This window comes from Phaethon aethereus, assembly GCF_964289735.1.
Source record: "Phaethon aethereus genome assembly, chromosome: 2".
Classification (NCBI taxonomy): Eukaryota; Metazoa; Chordata; class Aves; order Phaethontiformes; family Phaethontidae; genus Phaethon; species Phaethon aethereus.
This window is the reverse complement of record NC_138582.1, coordinates 68,733,854-68,756,729: the sequence shown is the minus strand read 5'-3', so window position 1 is coordinate 68,756,729 and position 22,876 is coordinate 68,733,854. Positions and strand designations below refer to the sequence as shown.

Sequence of the window (22,876 nt, the reverse complement as noted above, 5' to 3'; positions counted from 1 at the left end):
AAAACAGTCATGTTAACCTTTTACTGCTGCTGGGATAGCATTGTCCAAAAGTGCCATATTAGCCATTTAAAAACCCCAAATCACACAACAGAAAACAAAGAACACAACCCCAAACCAGTAAGCCAGTAAGTTTCAGGCCTCAGGTTGTAAGGACAAAGCGCCAGAAAAGACCTTATTTTAGACCTGGAGCTGCTTTTCTGTTAAGTAAGGGCAGAAATGTTAGCCGTAAGTCACGATCCGTTTGCCTGCTCTGGTGGGCATTTGCCTTTCAGGAGGGTGGTTTGACTCAGAAGGGTAAGGTGTCCAGAAACAGCCTGTCGATAATGGAAGGGGCTGGCACCAAATCTTCCAGTTTCAGGTAAAAGATGCGCTGCAGTCCCAGAGTGCAGAGAGAACGCAAGTCAGCCAGAACACCCAGTACCTTCGGCTCTGCAGACTCAAGCGGTTGTCCTTTGTTTTGGCAACTGAAAGTTAAGTGATCTTTCAAACTGCTTGTGATCTTGTTGCATAGCTCTTCCACTTTCTTTGGTTCTTTTAATCCATGTCGTTCTGCAAAGCGAGAGGAAAAGCACATCAGCATCCCTCCCACAAATTGAGAGAACTCATTTTCTTCGGTGTAACCCAAATCCATACTCTGGTACGCAAAGCAAAAAATGCTTTGAAAGTGTAAGATTTCTCAGAACAGTTGGGGTTATACGACATCAGTTAACCTTTCTGCCATGCAAAATACGAGACGGCAAGTGCCCTTTTCTCTTTAGCTGCTACAATAGGCAGCAGAGATGCTCAATTACGATTGAAATTCTAGTACAAGGAGTCCAAGCATCCTCCATAACTTGCATAATCTTCATGATATGAGACAGAATTAATTGGGTGATTTTCCAGCAAAACTATCACAGGAGGTGTTTTGGAGATTTCCGTGCTTCCCCACCAGTTGTGAATGCTCAATAACTATGGCAACCATTATTTATTCAGTGAATTCAAGTGGCGATCGATATCCTTAGCCAGCTCCATCAGTGCCGGGCCTAGAATTCCACCAGGAATTTGCAGACACTCTTGTAAGAAACTAAAGGCACCTTACCACCCTTTGTTATTTTGATCAGCTGCTGCTTTTTAGTTTATTCACCTTTAAAAGGTCTAAGATAAAAGACGCCTGAAAGTTTACTATTTTGCTTTGAGTGAGCAATGCCTAAAGTGAGAAGGCGGCTGTGCTATCCACCACCAAAACCTCAGCATTCCTAAAAGGAAGGGGAGCTGGGGTTTGTCCCCCTTTGAATAACCTTTTAAAATGCTACGACCATGTTAAACGCATCCACGGTTCTTTAAGCACAAGTAGAATGGATCAGGTTTGTTCATTAATTCATTAAAATTCATTAAAATTCATGAAAAGCAGGCTCTTTACTGGTACACGGGAAAAGATAGTTTTGTGCTGTTTGCTATCAAGATTCAGTGGATAAATTCATATAACATTTCAGAACAAATAATTTTGTGATGTTTTTATTTGCCTTTGACTTTGAAATTCACAGGTAAGTGAGAACTTGCTTAATAGCAAAGTCATAATCATTTACACGTTAAATAGAACAATACCGGCTAGGGCAGTCTAAGAAAATGCAGGTTAAATTAATTTTAACCAACTAGACATATAAAAACAGTGACAGCAGCAGATGAGGAGTGACTAATCGTGGCAGTTTGATGCATTTGAAGTCATCTGCCTTCCCTGGCCCTCTCCCCAGTCCCTGGCAGCCATGAGCCATATTGTCCCCATTGCCCCCAAGTCTTGCTTCTCTTCTCCAGGAAGAGCAGGCAATAGATACTTTCTCTGCCCGTCCCCTGACAAACAGCGAAAAGAGTACAGGTTTCTTTACTTCCAGAAGCAGGCGTAATGCCTGCGCAAGGCGCAGTGGTGCCTTGCCCAGGCATGTGCATATAAACTCCTCGCTGCCGCCCCTTACCACCTGTTTTGGCTAGCTGTTCTTGACAAACCAAAAAACCCCAGATGGGATTCAATGAAGGCAGTCAGAAATGTAAAGGTCTGATTTTCCACTGACATTCATCCATTTTACACTTTTTTCAACTTTATTTACTTAGGCAGAGCTAGCTCCTGAAGAACACTCGTTTGGGATGAGAATCAGGTGCAGACGTGTGCATCTCTGGCCAGAAGTTACTGTGCTCTACCACTGAAGTACCATCAATCTGCCCTGTTGCTTCACAGCAATGCCCATACAAGCAGTAACATCTGCTTCAGACATCTTTTTCACCTTGCAGGAATTAAAAACCGTAGGTATTCTAAGTGCCTTGTTTACATTAAAACACGAGGAGTCAATGAATATTTAAAGCCTTTCCAGTAAATGGTCTATAGTGTAATTATGGAAGCCTTAGCTGTACAGGTCACTGAGAGTAAATACTGAGGCAGATTCTGCCATTAAGAATCTTGGCGGATAAATATTTTATACAGATTTGAAAAGCCGTAGGGTGGGGTTTTTTTACCACTGGCCTACTGAGAGAATCTGCAGGACATTAAATTAATCTTGCAGTCTTTGAAGAGTTCTCATCTTTTAATCTGTTTTGAGGTTGTTTCCTGGCTGTGGAAGTGAAGATATCTTTATAGATCTAGGGACCTGAAATACTAGAATGGATCTAAAACCTGACTACAAATTAGCAGAGCACATTTTTAAACCCATGCCTCAGTAAATGTGTACCTTGCTGCAGAGTATGGAAAATGATCTCTGGCTCTGGAGCACACAGCAATGTTGTCAACATTTCCATCCGGAACTAAACAGTCTTTGTCTCACACTGACAAGTTCAGAAGGTTTCATGAACAAATTGTGTCTTTGGTGGCTAGCCATGAAACACACCGATGCAAAATGCAATACGTGCAAAGATTATAATATTAGCAGCCTTACTCAAAGGAACAAAAGCATGGAAATTCAGAATTAAGAGATATTCTGTCCTTAAGCCGCTCCCTGGTGCTACAGTTTTAAAGCAGCCTCTGACAAACCAGGCTGTCCTCTCCTGCAAGAACTGCCATGCAATGGCCTTTGCTACTTGCAAATCTCTACAAAGGTAATTCCTCATGACTGGAACTGCCTCACTGGAAGAAAGGGTTTTCAGTCTCCAATCCCTAAGGTATCCCTTGTGGACCCAGAGAAAGTCAAAGCTGTCTGTGTGGAAGCCCTTCCGCTAGTAAAGGGCACTGCGTGCACTGACACTGCCATTGCAGTTTCTGGCAGTAGTATCCAACTAGTTTCTGGGGAATGTACTCGTGTAAGAAACAGCTCCTCTCTTCAGCAGACTTGAGGAGTCTTGGGTCTAATTTACTCAAAGATTTAAATTTAATAGGGTTCAAATAGCAGGAAACACATTTTCTTGCCTTTTCCACACGACCTGTCTCATTTGGGCAAAAAAAGACCCACAGTCTTTCTTACTTAACGTGAAGGGAGCAGCACGAGGCACCCGTGGTAGGTGTGTGTACTGGTGCTGAAGCCTCTAATCATTCACTGTCTTCCACAGGATGTTCTTATCCACACAGGAATGATAAGGCCAGGATTTATCCCAAGAAGGACAGTTAGTCAAAACCAATAGATTTTCTCTAACTGATTGAGGAGGTGTGTAAATATTATTGTATTCAGACTTTCTTATAATTGCAATTAAAAAGGCACTGGGTAAAGTGAATATAGGATTTCTCAGCCTTCTGTTTTAGGATACCATTGATTTTTGCAAGAAAAATGGTAATTTATGGCAAAGATGCTCTCCATAAGCCTGTCAAAATGATTCATCAGAAGTCTTGCCTCTCAAGCTCTGCAAACTTAGAAGCTCATCCTGGCAAACTGAACACAGCAAGTATTTTACACCTTTCTCCTTTTCCCAGGAATCTCAATGCAATTCTGTGCTATAATTACGCTGATCAGCAAAAAGTTGATAGGAAGAAAGCAAAAGGGCAGGAAAACCTGTCACCAGCGGTGCTAGTCCTTCTGTCCCTAATCTCTGACATGGGGTGGATTATGCCAGGGCTAGGCAGACTGAGTTCTGCCTTTATGAGAAACACCTCTCAAAGAGCGCAAGCATTTCAAAGACCTTGAGTATCTCAAAGACCCTTGGGCTTTGCGCTCTGTGTCAGGGTGGGTCAGTTTTAGCCTTAATTCACTCTGAGGTGTCAGTCCAATCAGAAAAGCAACAGATTTACACTGCAGACTTAAAATAGGCCTCTTGATTGTCTCGGTTTCAATATAGTTATCTGATTTTCTCTTCCCTCTTCACAATCCTCTTCCGCTTCTATAACTCAAATAAACATGAGGCTCGGTTGCCTACAGCTTTCCGTTTGTCTAGTGCACACTCAGTTACACAGCAAGATTGCAACTTGGCAGATCCAAAAGTCTCTTTTCCTGCTGCAATCTGGCCCACATTCCTCCTGCCTAACCTTCAGGCACCTCACAAGGGTGGCCAAGCTAGGAGCCCCTCCTTGAGCTCCTCCTAACATGAGTGGAAGGATGGGCATTTTTAGAAGATGATTCGGATTTTAGGCGGATGAATCATCTGGAGGTGCCCTGAATTTCTCCATCAGCTGTGCAAGGTACCTGAAGTCAGATGAGCTGAATGACCACACAGGACATCACAGTTTGCTCCCTCCTTTAAGAAAACCACAACATAGCACAGAAGCTGTTGGTTGCTGTAGGAGGAAAGAGTTCTTGTCTCAGCAAAAGGGTGGGAGGGGAGAAGGAGTGAGTACTTAACTTCGACGCTGACAGTATTTCCCTCAGCAAAGTGGCGGGGGGAAGGCAGACAATGCAATCTGGAGGGGTTTTTTTATATATATAACTGGCTCTCCCACACTCCTCCAGTCTGCCACCTGCTCGTATGTAGACCCAGCACACAAAGCACCCACTTCGGAGAATCCTGGCAACAGGACTGAAGGATATCTGCTGTTGAAGAGTAGGTGAGCCTCCCTTCTGTAGGGAAGTTGGACAAACTCATGTTCAGAAGGGAACTGCAGCAGCCAGACCCTTTTTAGCCTGACCGGACTCCTTGCTATTTCTTGGTATGACTGATGGTGTTAAAAATTGTGTTTGTAAACTGGAACAGAAAGCCCAACAGCAGGAAAACAAACACAAATTCATAATTAATTGAAACCTCACAATATTCTTCAATGTTCTGGTGCCAGTCTAACAAAGCATTAAGAGTGTGAATAAGCCCAATATATACAGTGGCTCTGGGCTGGTCTGCAACATGCTTAAAATAAAACATATGCCAAAAGAGCTTGGTTGAATGAGGGCTAGAATGCTCTGTACTCGGCAGCATCCCACTGAGAGTGTCAAGTGGGCAAAACAATAATATTTTGATGTGGATAGAGAAAGAAAGAGGCAGAGAGGAAAAGAATCAATGAGAGAAAGAGAGAGAAAACACTAGCAGTTTTAGAGCAGGCAGAAATTTGAGGCTAAATTAGAGTGTGCCGTTGAGATGAACTGCATTAGAGTCTCAATCTTTATATTTTGACACGGTTAGAGAAACTAAAGCAGAGCATTATAAATGGTCATTTGGGAAGTTAAGGAAGCATTTTCAAGAATAGGCTGAGCTAATATCTGGTCTACTCTGCAAAGCTTCGTCATCAACACTACCCAGTCCAGCATGAATGGTTGTGCAGGAACACTTGTGATCCATGCAACACACTAAACTGATAGAAATTGTCCATGTGGAGCTAAGGACAGAACTTGCCCCAAAATGACCAGCGTTTTTTTTCCTTGTTGGTACTCTTCTTTAGCTCATTAGATCTTACATTCCAACAGAATAAGTGCTCCAAAGAAAAAGAACAGGACGGAACTCATTTCTTGCTTTCATGGGGATGTGGAGTGAGTGTCGTGTGTTGTTTCCTAACTACTTTCTTCTCACTCATGCTTAGAGCGCCGCTGGTGTGCTCTGGAGGAAGTTGTGTCCAGCCCCTCTTAACCAACTGAAGGAAGTAAAAAAAGAGAAGAGAGACAGAGAGAGGAAGATCCTAAAGGAGTCCCTTAAAGACAAAAGATGTATTTTGGCACTGCAGACTTTTAAGTTAACTGTTTGCAGCCTACCCGCAATAAACCAGATGTCAACTTCTTTCATTCTGGGTGCCCTTTCAAGCTGGTGTCCTATCTGAATGGACTTGAAAATTCAGCAGCAATCTAACATGATACCTTTCCTTCTAAGCAACATACTGCAAATTCCCAGGAGACATAAAATAAACAGAAAAAGCACAAATATATGGACTTTCTAATTGATGATACGATGCAAAATATTACAAAATCTTTTGCTGTTTATTTTATGTTGTGCATACCTTTAGTTTTACTCAAAGCAAGCAGTGAATTAGCAAGTATTGTGATACTCACTAGGTCTCCTACAATTACTAATACAATTACTAAACAGAATGAACAGTCATATAAGCTTATATAACCATGCATTCTATGCTGCAACCTGCAGCTGTGGTTGACATAGGACATGGACCTTTGCAGCTCCAAACAAGACTGCAGGGTTAGTTAAAGGGCACTGGAACTACTGGGCCTGTTACTGGGGAGCCAATTTGACATCCCAAAATGAGAGAACAGCCTTCAGTATCTTGGGACACTGGGAGCAGTGGAATGTCTTCTAGACTCCAAAACTAATTTTTACATTTATTCCTCCTCCCTTCACTGGGAGAGATGATAATTCTCCCTGTCACTCTTGCAGAACAGAGAGAGAGCATGTGAAAGAGAGCAGCAACTTCTCTTACTTTTCTCCTTCAGAGAATGTAATACTGCAATACTGCAAATGACTAGTATACAAGAGGGCTTGTTTTCTAAGAGCGTGTCTTTGTTTGGGCTATGGAGAGCACTCGTGAAATCAAGAAGAACAAACAGGCCATTATTCCCAGGAGCATTTTTCTTTACCCAGGGAGACAGTTCTTGAATTTGATGCTACTACCTAAGATGCTGTACAGTATTAAAACAAGTTATAACTATTATAGAACACTGGGTTGTTGTCTTTTTCTTTTTTTGGTTCAACCATCAAGTCATGAAAAGTTGACTAATGCAAAATAAGAACTGGAGCAATTTATGCAATAATGAAGAAAATTTTGCTCAAGCCAGCATTTCGGTTTTGCAGTGTTGCTAATAAAATCAAACAACTAGATTCACAAAACAGAGCTTTCCTGCTCCTTCCTATCTGCAGTCCAACGACATGGATATCCACCTGAGACATGGGACATTCATGGTCAGATTCTCTCTTGTTGGAATCAGACTAGAGACTGGGCCTTGGGTGTGCCTCTGAGCACCAGCTTGTCACCAAGTCATCATACACAACAGCCATTCTGCAAGCCGTGAAACATGTCAAATGGCCTCAACACAAAAGACAGCAATACTCAATGGTCGCATATCCTATGTTCCTGGGAAAGGTCACTCTCTCTTGCTCTGACTCAGAAGAAGGGCTTGAACCAGGGTTTGCTAACTACCTATTGCCCCCAACAGTCCATTACAGGAGAGCAGAGTACCCTCTCCAGAGATAAAGAATGGCACTTACACACCTAAATCTAAGCCAAGCCTCGAAGCAATGCTTAGAAATGTTCAACAGATTTCAGATTTCCAAAATTTATCTTTATTATTTCTTCTCTTTTGGTGGGACTAGCTGAAAACCAGCACATGGCTTGTCATACTCAAACTGTAGGGAGAAGACAAGAAGCCATTTCTCATGGGATGCCATGCTACAGGCAAATCTCAAGGCTTTCCTGAATATAAAATTTCAATATACTATCACTGAGAAAGTCTCAGAAGAACCCTGCCCACCAGCATTTTGTGCTGTAGTGCTCTCTTAGTCATAATTACCTGATTTCCTCTTTCAGTTTTTTTTTTTAATATCATTCATCATTATACAATGCCGTCTGTTTTCAGGTGACCAAATTTCTGGCTGAGTCCCTAAGTTAGCCAGCTGCCCTTGGAGATCTGAAACCTGTGAATATAAATCACTAAACACAGGAGCTTTGATCTAATTTAGATCACATGAAAGCACACTCTGTCCTTAAGAGCAAAACGGCAGAGGTATACTGCCCTCGTTAAATAAAAGAATAAGCAGAAAACTACATTAATTTTAAGCACCATCTCATACAGGTGAGAAAATCAAGAAAAGCTTGACAAATACAGAAAATCTTAAAGTTTTTATGGACAGAAATGCTCTCCTTTTAAAGGCAACAGTTACTTCCACTTGTTTAGAAACTTTAGGAAAACCAACCAACTCCTGAAAGGGTTACTATCAAGGAAAAGAAGAAATGTGGGGTGTCATCAATTAAAAGCTATTTCTGTTAAATATCTTAGGGTGACCTAAGCCAGCCACTGGACAACTTTGACTCTTAATGCAAGGGCAAGCAAACAGTGTTTAACTGAACAAAGAATTATCGCCTTAAAACAGCGCATGGGCTTGTAAGGAGAGTAACTTTTCTTCTTATACAATAGCTTTTTCTACATTCACTTAGCTTGCTGGGGATCCTGTTCATCGATCTGTATCCTCTCAGTCTCCAGGAAGATAATCAAGAACAAGCTATCTGTGTCTATCTTTTTTAGATAGAAAATTACATATCTAATGTATAGCAAGTAATCTAAATCAATGTTATGTGCTATATATATGTGAGCATGTATGCCTGTATGTAAATATATATGCAGAGAGACAGCACCCATCCTTGATTTATAGATAGCTAAATGCATACACATACATACATACATTACGTATGTATATAGGTATGTATATACATGCACATGTATACGTATTTATAATACATATATGTAAGTATGTGTGAACACATGTCAGCGAATGTTTATATATAGAATTGAAAAAATGAGTTGGGAATGCTCTTTCACACTCTAACATATCACTCGTTTTGAAAGTTTTCATACAGAACAAAGCAACCCCAACGAGTTATTCTGGACTTAAGCATTTTATCAAAGAAACTAGAATCCGGACCTTAAAGTACCCTTTCCAACTACAGAAGAAATCATCAGAAATTAATCAAAAAACAGAAAATACTTTTCTTAAGAAACAAAGAGTTACGCATATGCACTAACCCTTCGCCAAAATGCACAAGGGTTTGTACCATGCAAACTCAAGCCAAAATCTTGGCCCCACAAATGTCAGTTTTAGTTTTTATATTTGGCATCGAGCATCATCTCATCATAAGTAACATGAAGACTGCAGCTGATGTTGTTGAGGCCACCGCCTGCAAACTGGTGGATGCCTGAAATGCAGAAGGAAATCAATATCCATCCCAGTGGAGCTTATAGCATCCCTGGGAAGATCCAGCACAAGGCACAGTGAAACCCTGTCTCACACTGACAACACAGTTGCACCTTTACACTATCAGCTTTTCTGCAATGAGCGTGAGGCTTGTAGAGATGACTGCAGCTCTGACTTCTGCTGTACGATTGTCAGACACCCTTACTCCCAACCCTTCCTGCTTCCATCAGCCATGCCTCTTCGATTGCAAGAAGCCCAAGGTACACAGTGTGTACTTCAGGGGGCTTTGTTGTTTCAGGAATGAGAAAATTACACTTTATAAGGCTATGCTCCTCCGTTCTGTACTTACTGGCCAGCTTTGGCAGATTCTGCCGTTAGCTTGCTGCTGTTTGCCCCAGCAGGCTGAAGGGGTGATATGGTCACACGCGCACCCAAAAGCATTTGTACAACTGCAGAAGAGGATTTTTTTCTTACTGTTCTCCAATCTTCTCTCTCAAAAAAGCAGTACACGGAATACCTACCGTAGCTTGGCTACCAAAAGCAGCCTGCCTGCCTTTGTGAAGCACTCTTTCTGGTCTAGCAATTTTGCTGAGAGATGAGATATACTAGCTGTATGGCTTCTAGCTCTCAATTAGTATTCCTACACAGAAGACCTATCTCTGCTCATTTCATTAGGCTTTTCTGGGCATTGAGCAAATATTTTGAACATTTTTGTAGGAGCTACACAACTTGCTTGGAAGCAGTTTGCTTTTTAGAGGCTACTCCAAGAAAGCATTGAAACTGTGAAGGGATAGAGTTAGATTACATTTTAATAGGGGTATCTGATAGCCTGTTAGTCCACTTTCAGTATTTCAAGCATTCCAATGCTTAAAAATCGTACTCACTTTACCCTGAATATAACTAAGTTAAGTTGAATTTACATTAAAGCAAAGCACTAGAGTCTGAAGCTTTCTGTTAACAAAGATGCACTTACCTGTAATCATAGTTAGAGCTGATAAACTTGCTAAGGCTGGGATATCAAGGTTAAGGCTCTTTAAGTTTAAGGAAAAGTCTTTAATAGAGTCGAGCCACTCCCCAAATCCACGAAGGCACTGAAGTCTATGAAGCACGAGTCCATTGCAGAATACAAACTTATCCTCAGCAGTATCAGACCTCAAATAAAAATAATTGAAAAAATTATAAATGCATCTTCTACTTTACAGCAAAATGCATAACCAGCATTGAAGTGTCTGTCATTTAAAATCCAAGGCATATTATCCTGAGACATATGTGGGCATTCACGTTTGACAATATGCTTCTCCCTTGGGGCCAAAGTACAACAAACAAGCTTCTGTGATTGCTTACTTGGTGGAGTTATAAGCCTGAGGTTAGCTGTAGCATGTGGCGTAGACTGTCTAATTAGTTAAGATTTTGGTCCTGCCCAAAGGCATAAACAGAGAAGACATTTTACATTAAATACTCTATGTTTGAACCAAAGGAATACTAAGTGAGTGCATTTTGAAATACAAAACTAATAATAATAATAACTGGAGAAAGAAGAGATTCCACAACTCTCAGTATTTACTTAGTCTCATCTGCATTTTTCAGATTGTAAAAATTTATAAGAAAAAAACAGCAGAAAACTCATGCAATAATGCACCTCAATACACATAACATCATCAACACTTTACTGTGAAAACCCTTGTATGAGAGATATTACAGCCAAGCTCTCCTTTCCTTCCCCTCCCTATTGCCAATATCTCTGTTGAAAAATGCACGCAAAGGTCATATTCAACCTAAAGAAAGAAGGGCATAGTGCAAATCACCAGTTTGGAATTTCCCCAGTCCCTGAAAGTGTTTTTGGTAAAGTGTCTGAACGAGTGACAGACTGACAGATATAATCTCGCTCTATTAAATGACTTGGTATTAAGAAGAAAAACAATCTGAAAAAGATTTTAAAGCTTTTTCATCCCTTTCAAAAACAGATGACAAAGAAGTGCATGCGCAAAAGAAGGGGGAAAAGGAAAAAGCTTTCATATTGAAGGTGCTTTTCTATAGTTTATGCTGTTGAGTATGAAGCAAACTCGCTCAAATAGTACCTGAGTATCAATTTTGATTACTACAGAAGAAGAGGATGGGGTATATCAAATAAAAAGCAGCACATTAGTGAGACCTATGCTCTTTTTAAATCACTTTCTTGTTTTTTCTGCAGCGTAAAACAAATTAAACACCATATCCTTTGGATGCAGACATTGCTGATGTTTTGTGGGGGGTTTTTTTGGTACAATTGACAATGTTCAAAGATAGCACCATATTTATTCCTTAAAAATATTGAGATGGATGATTTTTCACATCAGCTTAAGAGGAAATGAAATAAATAGTTACCTGATGGAGAGTCTTAGTACAAACAGCTCCAAAAAAGCTGATTCTATGAGTAATGTCTGATCTTCTTTTGGGAGGTCAGTAAATCCTGGAATTTTTTCTGCCCAGCCTCTAGTTATGTCAACGGAGGCAGTCAGAAGATTATAGAACTGTTGTACATGTTCTGCATCTGTGCCTGCAGCAGCCTGATCAGTGGAACAGTACTAAAATGAAAGCCACAGAAAGCAACGTTATATGCATTTAAGGGCATTCTGTGAAACATAGGGCATTACTTGCCTGACAACATTTCCTTCTGTGGCGAAGCTGGTATTATTATCAAAGGCATAATAAGTAGGTCTACAACTTTCTACCTATTTGGCTACCTACAGGTGTTTTGCTATTCAGATAGCAATTTGCTATTCAGTATATTGCAAAAAGATTTCCACGTGTACAGAAATAATTTAAAATTTATAAATAAAACAGAAAACTTACCACATTTTACAACTACCTATATGCTATTAGTAAGCAGAAAGAGAAACCTGGTGGGTAGAATAATTTCCATCACACTAGAAGAGGAATACTATTTAACTTACTACAATTAAACACTTTTCCCATTGATGAATTTGTCTCAGTATGTCCAAAACGCAGATTTCTTCCAAAACCTTTCAAACTGCATTTTATCTGACAGTGATAGAGACATGTAAGGTAAATCATGTTTTATCTGACACATGCAGCATTGCTTCATTTGAATACAGGATTGGTTCAAAGTGAAACAGCTGCCCCGTATCACCTCTTACCCTTCAGACAGAAGCATTTAAGGTTCAGGAGAACCTATTATCCTGCTTATGCGGCTGTAACTCTTCCAGACAACCATTCGACCAGCTTAGCTTGCTCAACTTCCCCCATGACCCTCTGACAGCTCCCTCCTCACTATCTCTTTCTTCCTCACCAGTGGATCCCTGTCTCTCCCGTGACACTGCTCTCCCTCTCTCGGCAGAAAACACACAGGAGCTTCTGCGGCTCAGTCCGATCCTGTGCTTGGAAAGCGCTGCTGGTTTTCTGAGCAGGAACTGAATAATTTAGGATTTATTGTAACAACATCCTCGCCATCAGATATCTGGTGGGTTGTTTGTGGGAGAGACTACATACCCACTCTCCCTCTAGGACTCAGACAAGGAAAGGTTGGGGTGGTCTCCATGGCTGAAAGAAGTGTGCACGCCCTTTGGAAACAACTTTCTACATGCAGTTAGGGCTTGAGTCCATCAGCCTAAAATTCTCCCCAGCAAATCCCCCAGCCAGAGTGGAAACAGAAAGACCCACGTCTCTTTCCTGATCGGTAACAATGAGCTGGCAGCCTGGGAGGACCTTATTTCAGGCATGCCAGTTGGGCTGCAGATATCACCCCAGTGGCTAACGGCAACCCAAAAGTCACCTCTGTGCAGGAAAGAGAGAGGGCGGCAGCAAGCAGAACTTGTCAGGTAGATGTCCTGTCCTCTGCCTGTCCTGGTTGGAGCTGGTTGCTGTTGGTAGGTAAGGGATGAAGGACACAGTGTCAGAGCTGCTGATTGACTGGAGAACCATAGCAATCCTAGAGACCTGGCCATCTCTGGGGTACTGGTACGAGCCCTGAATGACTCTGTTCTGCTGACCCAACACTAACTGCATGAGTTTCTCATGGTAAGCTCCAGCTCACACCCCTAGTCAGCTAGTGAAATGCGTGTGATCCCTCTTATAAAGGTCATGTGGAGGCAAATTCTGCCACAGCTACTCCAAAGGATCCTGTGACAGTGAAGCAGGTAGAGGCCAAAATACAGAGAGGACAGAGAGCAGCGGTAGAAGAATCTGTACGCTACATCATTTACGTGGTCAGTCCCCCATCTGAATGGGACACTTGAGGATGCTCAAGCAGCATGAACTAACTACTCCCGGCACTGGACTGCAGCAAGATGTGCCGGGGTGATTAGTGGGTAGAAAAAGATCATATGCTTTTTCAGAGACCTTGCATATTCTGGACCCTCTTAAAATGAAGCTGTGGAGCAAGCCACGACAGTGTGTGTCTTGGCTCTGGGGGATGTGCTTTGCTGCACAGGGGCTGACCTATGACTCCTCCTTTCTACACGGAGAAACCAAACAGGCTGATGGGAACTCCTGCCTCATCATAGGTACCGTTAAGGAAAGACACATTCTTGATCCTTTGAGCAGTGAAGAGGAAAGGAAAAGAAAAGGAAAAGAAAAAAGACACTACCCTAAGTTCATTCTAAATATAACTCAAGTCAGCATAACTATGCCAGGTATTAATTTGTTCCAAATATTTATAAAACATTCCTTTAGCGAAAGTAAGGCAAGGTTTTAACATTTTCTAATGAAGCTGAATGCTGTGTTATGTCACATAACTTTGAATGCTAGTATAGTATACCCCACGTGGGGCACTTAAGTAAATTAAATGCAGCTAAAAAAAAATTATAACCTGTATTTGTTATTATAGTTAATCCCATAAGAGCAATTTTAGAAGAAAGGTAAAAAATTATATGGAATTCTATAATTTTTAGCTGCTGTAATAGGTCACTGCTTGCTACAAAGAGTTAGCATTTACAAAGAATAGCTAAAATAAAACATGTACTTCTAACAGACTTATGAGTGTATCAGTAACCATAAACAATATGTATGGTTCTGTTTTCTGCATCAAAATCTGTGGTTTTTTCCATGATTATTTAATTGAGAAGAGGTGATATCTGACCTAACTTCTGACCAAAACAGCTGGTAAGCCTGCCCTTGGTCAGGAGGCCATAGTACAGACAGGCTCAGATCTGCATTTCTTAACCTGCCCTGTGCAAACGGGAGGCACGCCGGGAGAAAGCCAGAAGACAAAGCTGTGCCTTACTCCCTTCCTCAGAGCTCCTTTGGGAATTAAATGAAACCCACCTGTTACTCAAGGATGGGGTTACACGTGTAGCAAGCAACATTAACTTGCACGGTATCTCTAGAGAGACTTCGGAAAGCCTGATGTCGGGGAGCCTGACAGCACAACCCAGCTCTACCCTCTGCCTGCTTCATCAACCGCTCCAGCTGCAAAAGCCTAACAAGAACTTCTCTGCACGGAGGAGAAGCTATGCTTGTTTTTCCAAAAGCCCGGATACTTGCTTAATTTTGTGGCTGGGGAAGGAGGGAGAGGGGATCTTACTACCTAAATGCTGTACTCTCCCTCCAAAAAGGCAACATTTCTATTTAAGTTGGTGGCTTTTCTGCATGAATAAGGGCAGCAACATATAGGGTCTGTTTCTCATCTCACTTCCGTAGAAGTGTAAACTCATGGAATTGTACCAGTAAAACAGGTGTGAGATCGGACTGCAGCCCTTGGCCTTTAAGGAGTTCGTAAACCAAATTCTCTTCCTAGAAATTGCTTTTCGAAACCAAGTACCTAAATATACCATTGCTGTGGACTGGTAAGTTAAAACCAGTGCTGAAATGAAAAGTAGCCATGTTCTGAACAGAACTGGTTCCAATCTGTTTTGGTTTAAAATTCCTAGCTTATGTAATTTTTTTTTGGTTTTGGGTTTTTTGGTGGGTTTTTTTTGTGTGTGTGTGTAGGTTTTTTTGGAGGGAAGGGGTACACGTTCCTCTCTGAAACTCTTATCAGTATTTTTAAGACGGTCGAGACATTACAGCTTGTAAACATGAAGACCATGCTAAACATTAAGGTCGTGTCCACAGAAGTGTCAGGACGGACTCCAAAGCCAGGTTTCCAGATCTACCCATTTGTGGTGCTCGGCAGGGTCACAGCCTAATTGAACGTACCATAAGCTAGGATTTACAGGTATAGGGTTATTCTTCAAAGGGATTTTTTAGCATCGCAGTGTGTTTACAGCATATTTCATTTAGTTAATCTCAGTTTTTACACAGCATTTGTTTCTGATCTCCCTTAACTTTTCAAAATAAGTATAGGTTTATGAAAAACATAAGAAACTATTAATTTATTCTAGTGTATTTTTGTCTTTTCAGTACTGCTGAGCATAACAGGCTATTATATATTTTATTGTAAAGAGAAACTTAGATATTAATATGTCCTAGCAGACAATCATACTTAATCTTTTAGCTACCAAGACTAAATTAATTTACTGTCAATCATATGCTTTCTGTAATGGCCAACAGAATTGTTCAACAATTAGATCTATGGGCTGTTTTCATTAAAAGAGAAATAATTACTTGCAGGACAAAGAAAAAACTCACATAAAAATACACAGTTTTCATTCAGTTTTTTTGTAAATGTAAAAGAATTTTATATCTATAAATAAATAAATACATAGGGTCAGATACTGCTTTCATGGGCTGGGCTATTATATGCCTGTAATTCTGTGGAACCCAGCAGATTTCTGTCGAAGAGCACAGCTCATCACACACCTCAGTATTTGCAGAATGACCCCCTGAGACGTTCTGGGTAAGTTAAACTACGTGTAAATATGGCTAATGCATTCTTCCCCTAAAAGGCTGTCAAATACTGAACAGCTAAATTCTTAATAATAATTTGGAAAATTATATGATTGCATACTTACAGATCAGCTTGAAGAAAAGATGTTACAGCATGCTTAAAATTGCTAAATGATATACATAAGTATATCTAAAGTCTAAAATAGAATAATGTACTTTTTATTATAATTACAATCAAATATGTTTTAGTATTAAATATTACTTAGCAACAAGTGATAAATGGCCAATGTAAATGTTGTCTGAGTACAGCTGTATTTTTTACAGTCTCAGATTTAATTGTATTTCATTAAGGGGAAGGAATTTGATCTTGTTTTTCCTTAGCTTTTTTTTTTTAATACTTTCCTAGTATTTTTCTCTTTTCCTATATCAACCTGCCTAAAAATAGATTTAACGAGCTATTTCAGTGCTGTATTTTAATATCTACAGAACAGTTTTTTAAGATTTCAAAATATTCCACGAATATTTAAATGGTGAATATGACATTAAAGAACAAGGTTACAAAAATATATACTCTCTGGTAAAGCTTTGCTGAGATAGTGGTTTAGAATTTTGATTTTTAAAGGTTTGTTTTACAAATGTGAATTTTACTGAAGAAGTATTCGTGCGGGGGTATCCAAAGCCAGACCCTGGTCCCATTTAAATAATGGCAAAATTCATATTAATTTCAGTAGAAGTGGCCCTATCCACCCAGTGTTATTTTGTGCAACCTTTATATCTGAATATTAGGGAAGTGCTATTAGATTTTAGACTTCAGAACCTGGAAATTAAGATACTGGACATATCGGTACTGCTCCTGAGTTTGGTAGATTAACCGATCGCATCGCAATTGCTAGTGTTTTGGCACAGCCTTTTGCAAGAAGAATGCTTTATGTATCCACGCATTTTTGCTTTCATTCACCCACGGAATGTACTGCAGATAACTTTGTGACTGAGATCCTCAGGATGAATAGTTACTAATTCTACTGTACCTCCTTTCCCCTCATTGTCCACTACCTACCAGGAAAAGACATGGCTGGCTGGACAAATTTCTACCCTCATCCAAATTTCACCGTTAATTTCATTTTAGCAAACTGCCTGGTGAGTGGAATCATTTCTATGCGGAAAACAAACAGGCAAAGAAAAGTGAGCCATACTCTTGAATAGTCAAGCTCCCTGGGCGTGGATTCGGTTAAAGCTCGTACGAGGGCGTTCATCATGCTGATGGGAGGAGAAGGCGGGGAGGGCTGAGAGGGTTCTTGCTGTAAGGGGCTCTTTGGTTTGGAAGGCAGCCGACCTCTTCTCCCTTTCAGGCTGTCAGTACGGACAACTAGGTTAAAAAAAAAAGGGAGGGGGGATCAGTTGTGAATATACCAGCAAACGACAGATCAGAATGAACACCTGCTTGCCTTGTGGTGGCCAGCCCGGCACAAATAAGAGCATTCTCCAGTTTCAGCACATGCCCTTGATGCTTTTGAGTGCAAAGGAACACAAATGATACCAAAATTGTGTCAGACCTATGACTGTAAGCAGCAACGTAGCTGCTTACTTAAAGCCCAGCTGTGTTCCTAGTGTTCATGCTTTGTTTGCAGCACATACGTGCACCGCTGTATGTGTGCCCATGCACACACACACACACACGGAGACACTCTACTGCTGAAGAAAAACTGAACGTGAAACACCAATTCCAGTGTTCCTGCTGCTGGTGCACCGTTCAAATGGCAGAGTCATTCATTCAAAGTAATTTTAGCTTTCTTGAAGCTTTTGAAAAAATATGGTCACGCTATGTAGGTTATGTTATCTGTGTTAGTATTTGCAATGGGGCTGCTCACGCAGTATTACTCACATACTTAAATATTTGCAGAATTTGGACTAATGAGTTGATCCTGTTTCCATTTAAATTAACTGCAAATTTACAATCAGCTTATGGGAATGAGACACAATCCTATGCCAAAATGCACACAATCCAGCGCAGCCCCCAGTGAGGTAACGGGGGGAAGCCAACAGCATTATCGAGCAACGTTCAAAGTTAATAAAGGAGACATTTTGACCAGTGTCAAATTATCCTCTTGTGACCTTGCTGTTCTTGAACTCTGGGGTCTAAAGTCTAAATATGATAATATGGGTGAAGAGAATCAATACATTATTACACGAATGCACACATTTTGGGGGAAGTTACGAATCTCATCACTGTAAAATTCACTGTAAAGACATCCATGTCCACACACACACACAGACATTCATTAAACACAACATTTCCGTGTCTGGGATAATAATAGCAATAGTCCTTACCTTCTTTAACCATGCCGACGCTGAGACACTTCTGAAACCGGCAGTATTGGCATCTGTTACGACGTCTCTTGTCCACTGGACAGTTTTTATTTGCCAGACAAACATATTTTGCATTTTTCTGAACTGTTCTCTGTGAAAATGCAACAGAAAAATATTAAACTGATCATTTCTTGAACAACTTAGAACCTGACAAAATGTGTTTTAATTACAACATGAAAAGCGACAGTGCAATTCATATAATTAGATAAAATTAATTTCCTAACACACTAGCCTGCAGGAAAAACAATTTTATTAGTGTTAGCTGCTGACAATGAAAATCATCTAGGATTGTTCTGAAGCAAGTCTCTGGAGACAGGCAACTTTGAATGATAAAATCATATCTGAAATTACCAGGTCATCGCATCTACCTTTGGGGATTAGATTATCTCCGCTTTTAATATCCCTTTGGGAACAATTTTCTACTTGGTTCATTCCCTTGATTATTGCTGACCTTATTAAAATAAAATCAAAATGATCTGCGATGTACTTCTCTTGCTATCGCTATTGTTAGTCAAATACCACAATAACTGGTTTGGTTAGCCATTAAAATCATCAGGGAGAAAAATAAAAATACCAGAATCCCCTACAAGACATGTTTAGTTAAATATTCTGGGAAAGCTAACCTGACCTGGGGAAAAAACAGACAGAATTATACTGTAGTTGTATACATTTAATTACCTCTAAAATGATCTTAAAACTATACAATAAATCTAAAATTTGTAAAAACCTGGCAAGCCTTGACAGAATGTAACAAATACTAATGAAAAAATGTATTATGTGTTTCCATACTTAAAATCAAAGATACATCAATAAACAACTCGGCACACAAAAAAAGAAAAAGACATTAATAGGAAAGACATCGGAACAGGAACAAATTTATCAGCTCAACATTCAATATTAAATCTTTCACTGCAATTAAATTAATGGAAAAATGTTATTTCATAATTTGTGTTCCTTTTCAAATAACAGTCTCAATGTACTAAATATAAGAGACACAGCAAATATTGTCCCTTGCGCTTTGGGGCTGAAAACTGCTTAATTTTGCAGAATAAGCTCTAGATACTGCTCCCAGTCAAGGATATGCTACTGATTTCCACAGGGGCAGGATCGGGCCTGTAAGAGCTGCTATTTCCAGGGTGTTTGTGTTTCCCTTTCTAATTAGATTTAAATAAAAATGAGTTTTATAGGAGATGTGTATTTTATCATGTTGTCAAAGGATTATTATTAAGTAACATTAGCAGCTCCGTCTACAATTAAAAAAGTGTAGTAAGCCCTACCTCCCCCCCCCATTTTTGGACTATTTTTGTTCCCATCGTACATTTTACCAGAACAGGGGCATGCCTGCTGTCTTTGCAGGAAGGAATATACCAAATCGACCCCAAATCTACCAACTCTTAAACCTGCTGCCCAGAACCATCCCACCAAAAGTCTGTCCCAAGTTCTGCACTTAAGCCAATTCTGAAAATAATACTGGAATCTGAACTCGGTCTGCTGAAAGGAAATTACGAAGCACCCAAATCTGAGAGCAGAAAGAGAGGACTCAATTCTTAAAAACACAAGCACAAAGCTTCCCCCGAGAAACCGCCGTGTGCGAGTTATTCGTGCTGCCGCCCAGCCGCACAGCCTTCCCCGTTACGGAGCAGGCACCGGGACCCCGTGCAGTGCTTCGTGCACCGCTCTGCTCTCCACGGGTTGAGGACTCTCCCCAGCCGAAGAGTAACGAGGTGGCAGACACCAAATAAAACCAGAAGAGCTTGGGCTTGTCCCACGCCCGAGAGCAGTCTCCTCCTGGCACTGTCCCTACAGTCCTCCTCACCCCAGCCCGCCCCAGGAGGGCAAACGGCACCCCTGCCATCAACTAAAACATCAAGCGGGCTTTTACGATTTCTGGATTTCTTTCCTTGCTTAAAAACAAGGTTTAATTGGAACGAGTGGCCGAGTAAAACCCAGGCTGGATGTATTCCTGGCGAGTTTCGCTACGGAACAAATGCAGTTTATAGCTCAGACGGGGGTGACCCGTGCTCCCTTGAGGGACGCTGGCAGACCCAGCTCACTGCCACGGCCCTCTCTCAGCCGAGAGCGGCTGATCCTTTCATCCCGCGGAGGGCTTGCTTCGGCCTTCTTCAAAAGCTGCGGGCGGGTGTCCATCGCGCCCTGCTGAGGGGCTCTGAGCTCCCACTCAGCGCCCCCGAGCCCCGGGGCGAGGGCCGGGAGCGCACTGGGGCGGGCGGGGAGGGAGGCGGGGCTGGGGGAAGCGGGGAGGGGAGCAAACGGCAGAGCTCTCACCTTGAAAAAGCCCTTGCAGCCCTCGCATGTCCGTACCCCGTAGTGCTGGCAGGCGGCATTATCCCCACAGACGGCGCAGGTGCCTTCCCCGGACGAGGAGCTCCTGCTGGGTGGAGATGGGAGGCCGCTGCTGCCGCCGCTGCTCTCGCCCATCAGGCTGGAGGTGGCTGCGTTGAGGCCGAGCGGTGAGAAGGCTAAGGCGGCTGGTCTTTTGGCCAGGTGAAGCCCATAGGAATGGCTCTCCATGGGTGTCTGGCTGGCAGCGGGTCTGTCGGAGCCCAGGGGCAGGCTGAGGGAGGCAGGGTCGTAGCACATGTGGGCGGCTGCGGCCGGCGTGTGGGGGGGCGAGTGCTTGAAGTGGAAGAGGGGGAAGCGCGGAGGCACTGTCTTCATGGGGGCAGCGTCCATCAGGTGTCCGGGCGGCAGGCAGGTCTGCGTGGGCTGCAGCGGGGGCTCATCCCACAGGCTCTGGTGAGAGGGAAAGCCGGGCGTGGTGGGCGTGGAGGGCGGAGATTGCTTGAAGTACATGGAAGTGCTGGGCATCCCCTCGTCCGTGGAGGGTGGCAGCGAGGGCTGGTACGGGGAGAGCCGGGTGTCTTCCATCTTTATGAGGGGCCTCTGGCCGGAGGAGGCAGATTGCATTTGGTAGAGGCAGGAAGGCTTGAGCTCGTAGCTGCCAGAGTAGCCCTCCATAAAGGTGCTGAAGCTGGGAAGGGAGGTGGTGGCAGTGGCGGTGATTTCGGTACTGCTCAGGTCCATGGTTAGCTTGGCATAGTCAGGGTTCATGATCTCCGAGCCGTACTCCGAGCCATACGCGTAGGTCTGAGCTGCATAATTTGAACCGGGCGGTGAAGGACTATACTGCGCTTGCACACAGGGCATATCTGCAAGGGCAAAGGGGGACGTTAACAGCAGGCCCAGCGCGCCGAGGCCGCGGCCCAGGCCCTCGCGAACTTCTTTCCTAGAAGCTTTCCCTCCCTTCACAGAGTCAGTTAGACACCCGGCTCCCTTTCTCGCCTGGACAGGGGACATATAAATTAGTCTCCAGTCTTTGCCTTTCAACAAGAAACGCGCGTTGGGGATTGACTAAGAATTAGGTATTGGGGAGCCTGCTCTCATCTAGTCGTGGGAACAAGTCAAATTTATACCAGTGTCAATGAGAGATGAATCCATCTCAAGCTGCCCTACATCTGCTGCTTAATATACACAGGTGTCAATGAGAATTAGATAAGCGGAATGAAAAGTTTATGGCTCTAAATCTATCTCTGTTATGCGTGCGACTGTGCCATAAAATTTTCATGAAGGGTAAACGAGATTATCAAATGCATAATATTAAAAATTGTATTTATGTTAAAAGAAACAGCATCTGCAGTACATGTCAGAGGAACAACTCACATCACAGTGTTTGCTACTTAGGACTTGCAAACATCGATTTTGCTTACTCAACTCCAGGCCTTTGAAGCATATTTCTGGTCAGCTAATAATTTAAGGTTGCTGTCTAACTAGTAGTTTCAAGGCTTATCTGTGGTAGAGCATTCTACCAAAAGTGCGTGGTACAACATATCCTTAAGTTTGCAAAAATGTAAGAGAAAAAGTATATGGTATTTCTGTTTCTGTTTTTATGGGAAAGCAAGGTTGAGGCTGCTAATATAATTGCTTTTATCCATTAGTCATAAAAATTAATGCGGTTCACTGGTAGCTGGGATGGTTGAAGCAACACAGTGCCTGGCTAAAAAGATTTGATTTTTTTTGTCTTTTACTTTTCCTACTAGTCTGCTATTTCCTTTGCTGCTCTCAGGAAATAATGGACCCAATTCTGCAATCCACTTGAGGTTTGCCTGACTAAACACTGTGAGATCCTAGCCCAGTATTTGCAACCCAAACTAAATGTGCATGGTGTGTTTCAGTTCCACAACAGAGGAATAAAATGTATAGATTAGTATAAATTCTTTTGTAAAGAGAAAAGTAAATATGGGGAAAATATATATTAAAAATAGGTGCAGTTCATCTCTTCTTAATTGTGGTAATTTATATTCCAAAAGCACTTGAGTAACAATTCATACTAAAAAAAAAAAAGTGGGCTTTCATCAGTATTTTAAGAACTCCCTTCACTTAGAATTTTAAAATTTTCACTTGAGCCAGCCATGCAGGTATTCATATAATTTGTGTTAAATGAACTTCTAATTCTTTCCTGCATGCTTTGCAGATAAACATATTTAAAGTAAGCACCAGATTTCAG

The 22,876-nt window shown here is 41.8% G+C and overlaps 1 protein-coding gene across 1 annotated transcript; it reads right to left on the bottom strand.

Moving 5' to 3' along the window:
• Positions 1 to 286: 286 nt before the first annotated feature.
• On the bottom strand, positions 287 to 21,521 carry NR4A3 (nuclear receptor subfamily 4 group A member 3; the record flags this gene model as incomplete). The annotated part of the gene is made up of 6 exons (XM_082014897.1): positions 20,638 to 21,521; positions 18,313 to 18,442; positions 17,178 to 17,350; positions 11,584 to 11,783; positions 10,193 to 10,371; positions 287 to 549 (listed from the first exon to the last, which is right to left on the bottom strand). The coding sequence occupies exons 1-6, from the start codon at positions 21,517 to 21,519 to the stop codon at positions 287 to 289; spliced, it is 1,827 nt and encodes a 608-aa protein (XP_081871023.1). The 5' UTR covers positions 21,520 to 21,521.
• Positions 21,522 to 22,876: the final 1,355 nt, after the last annotated feature.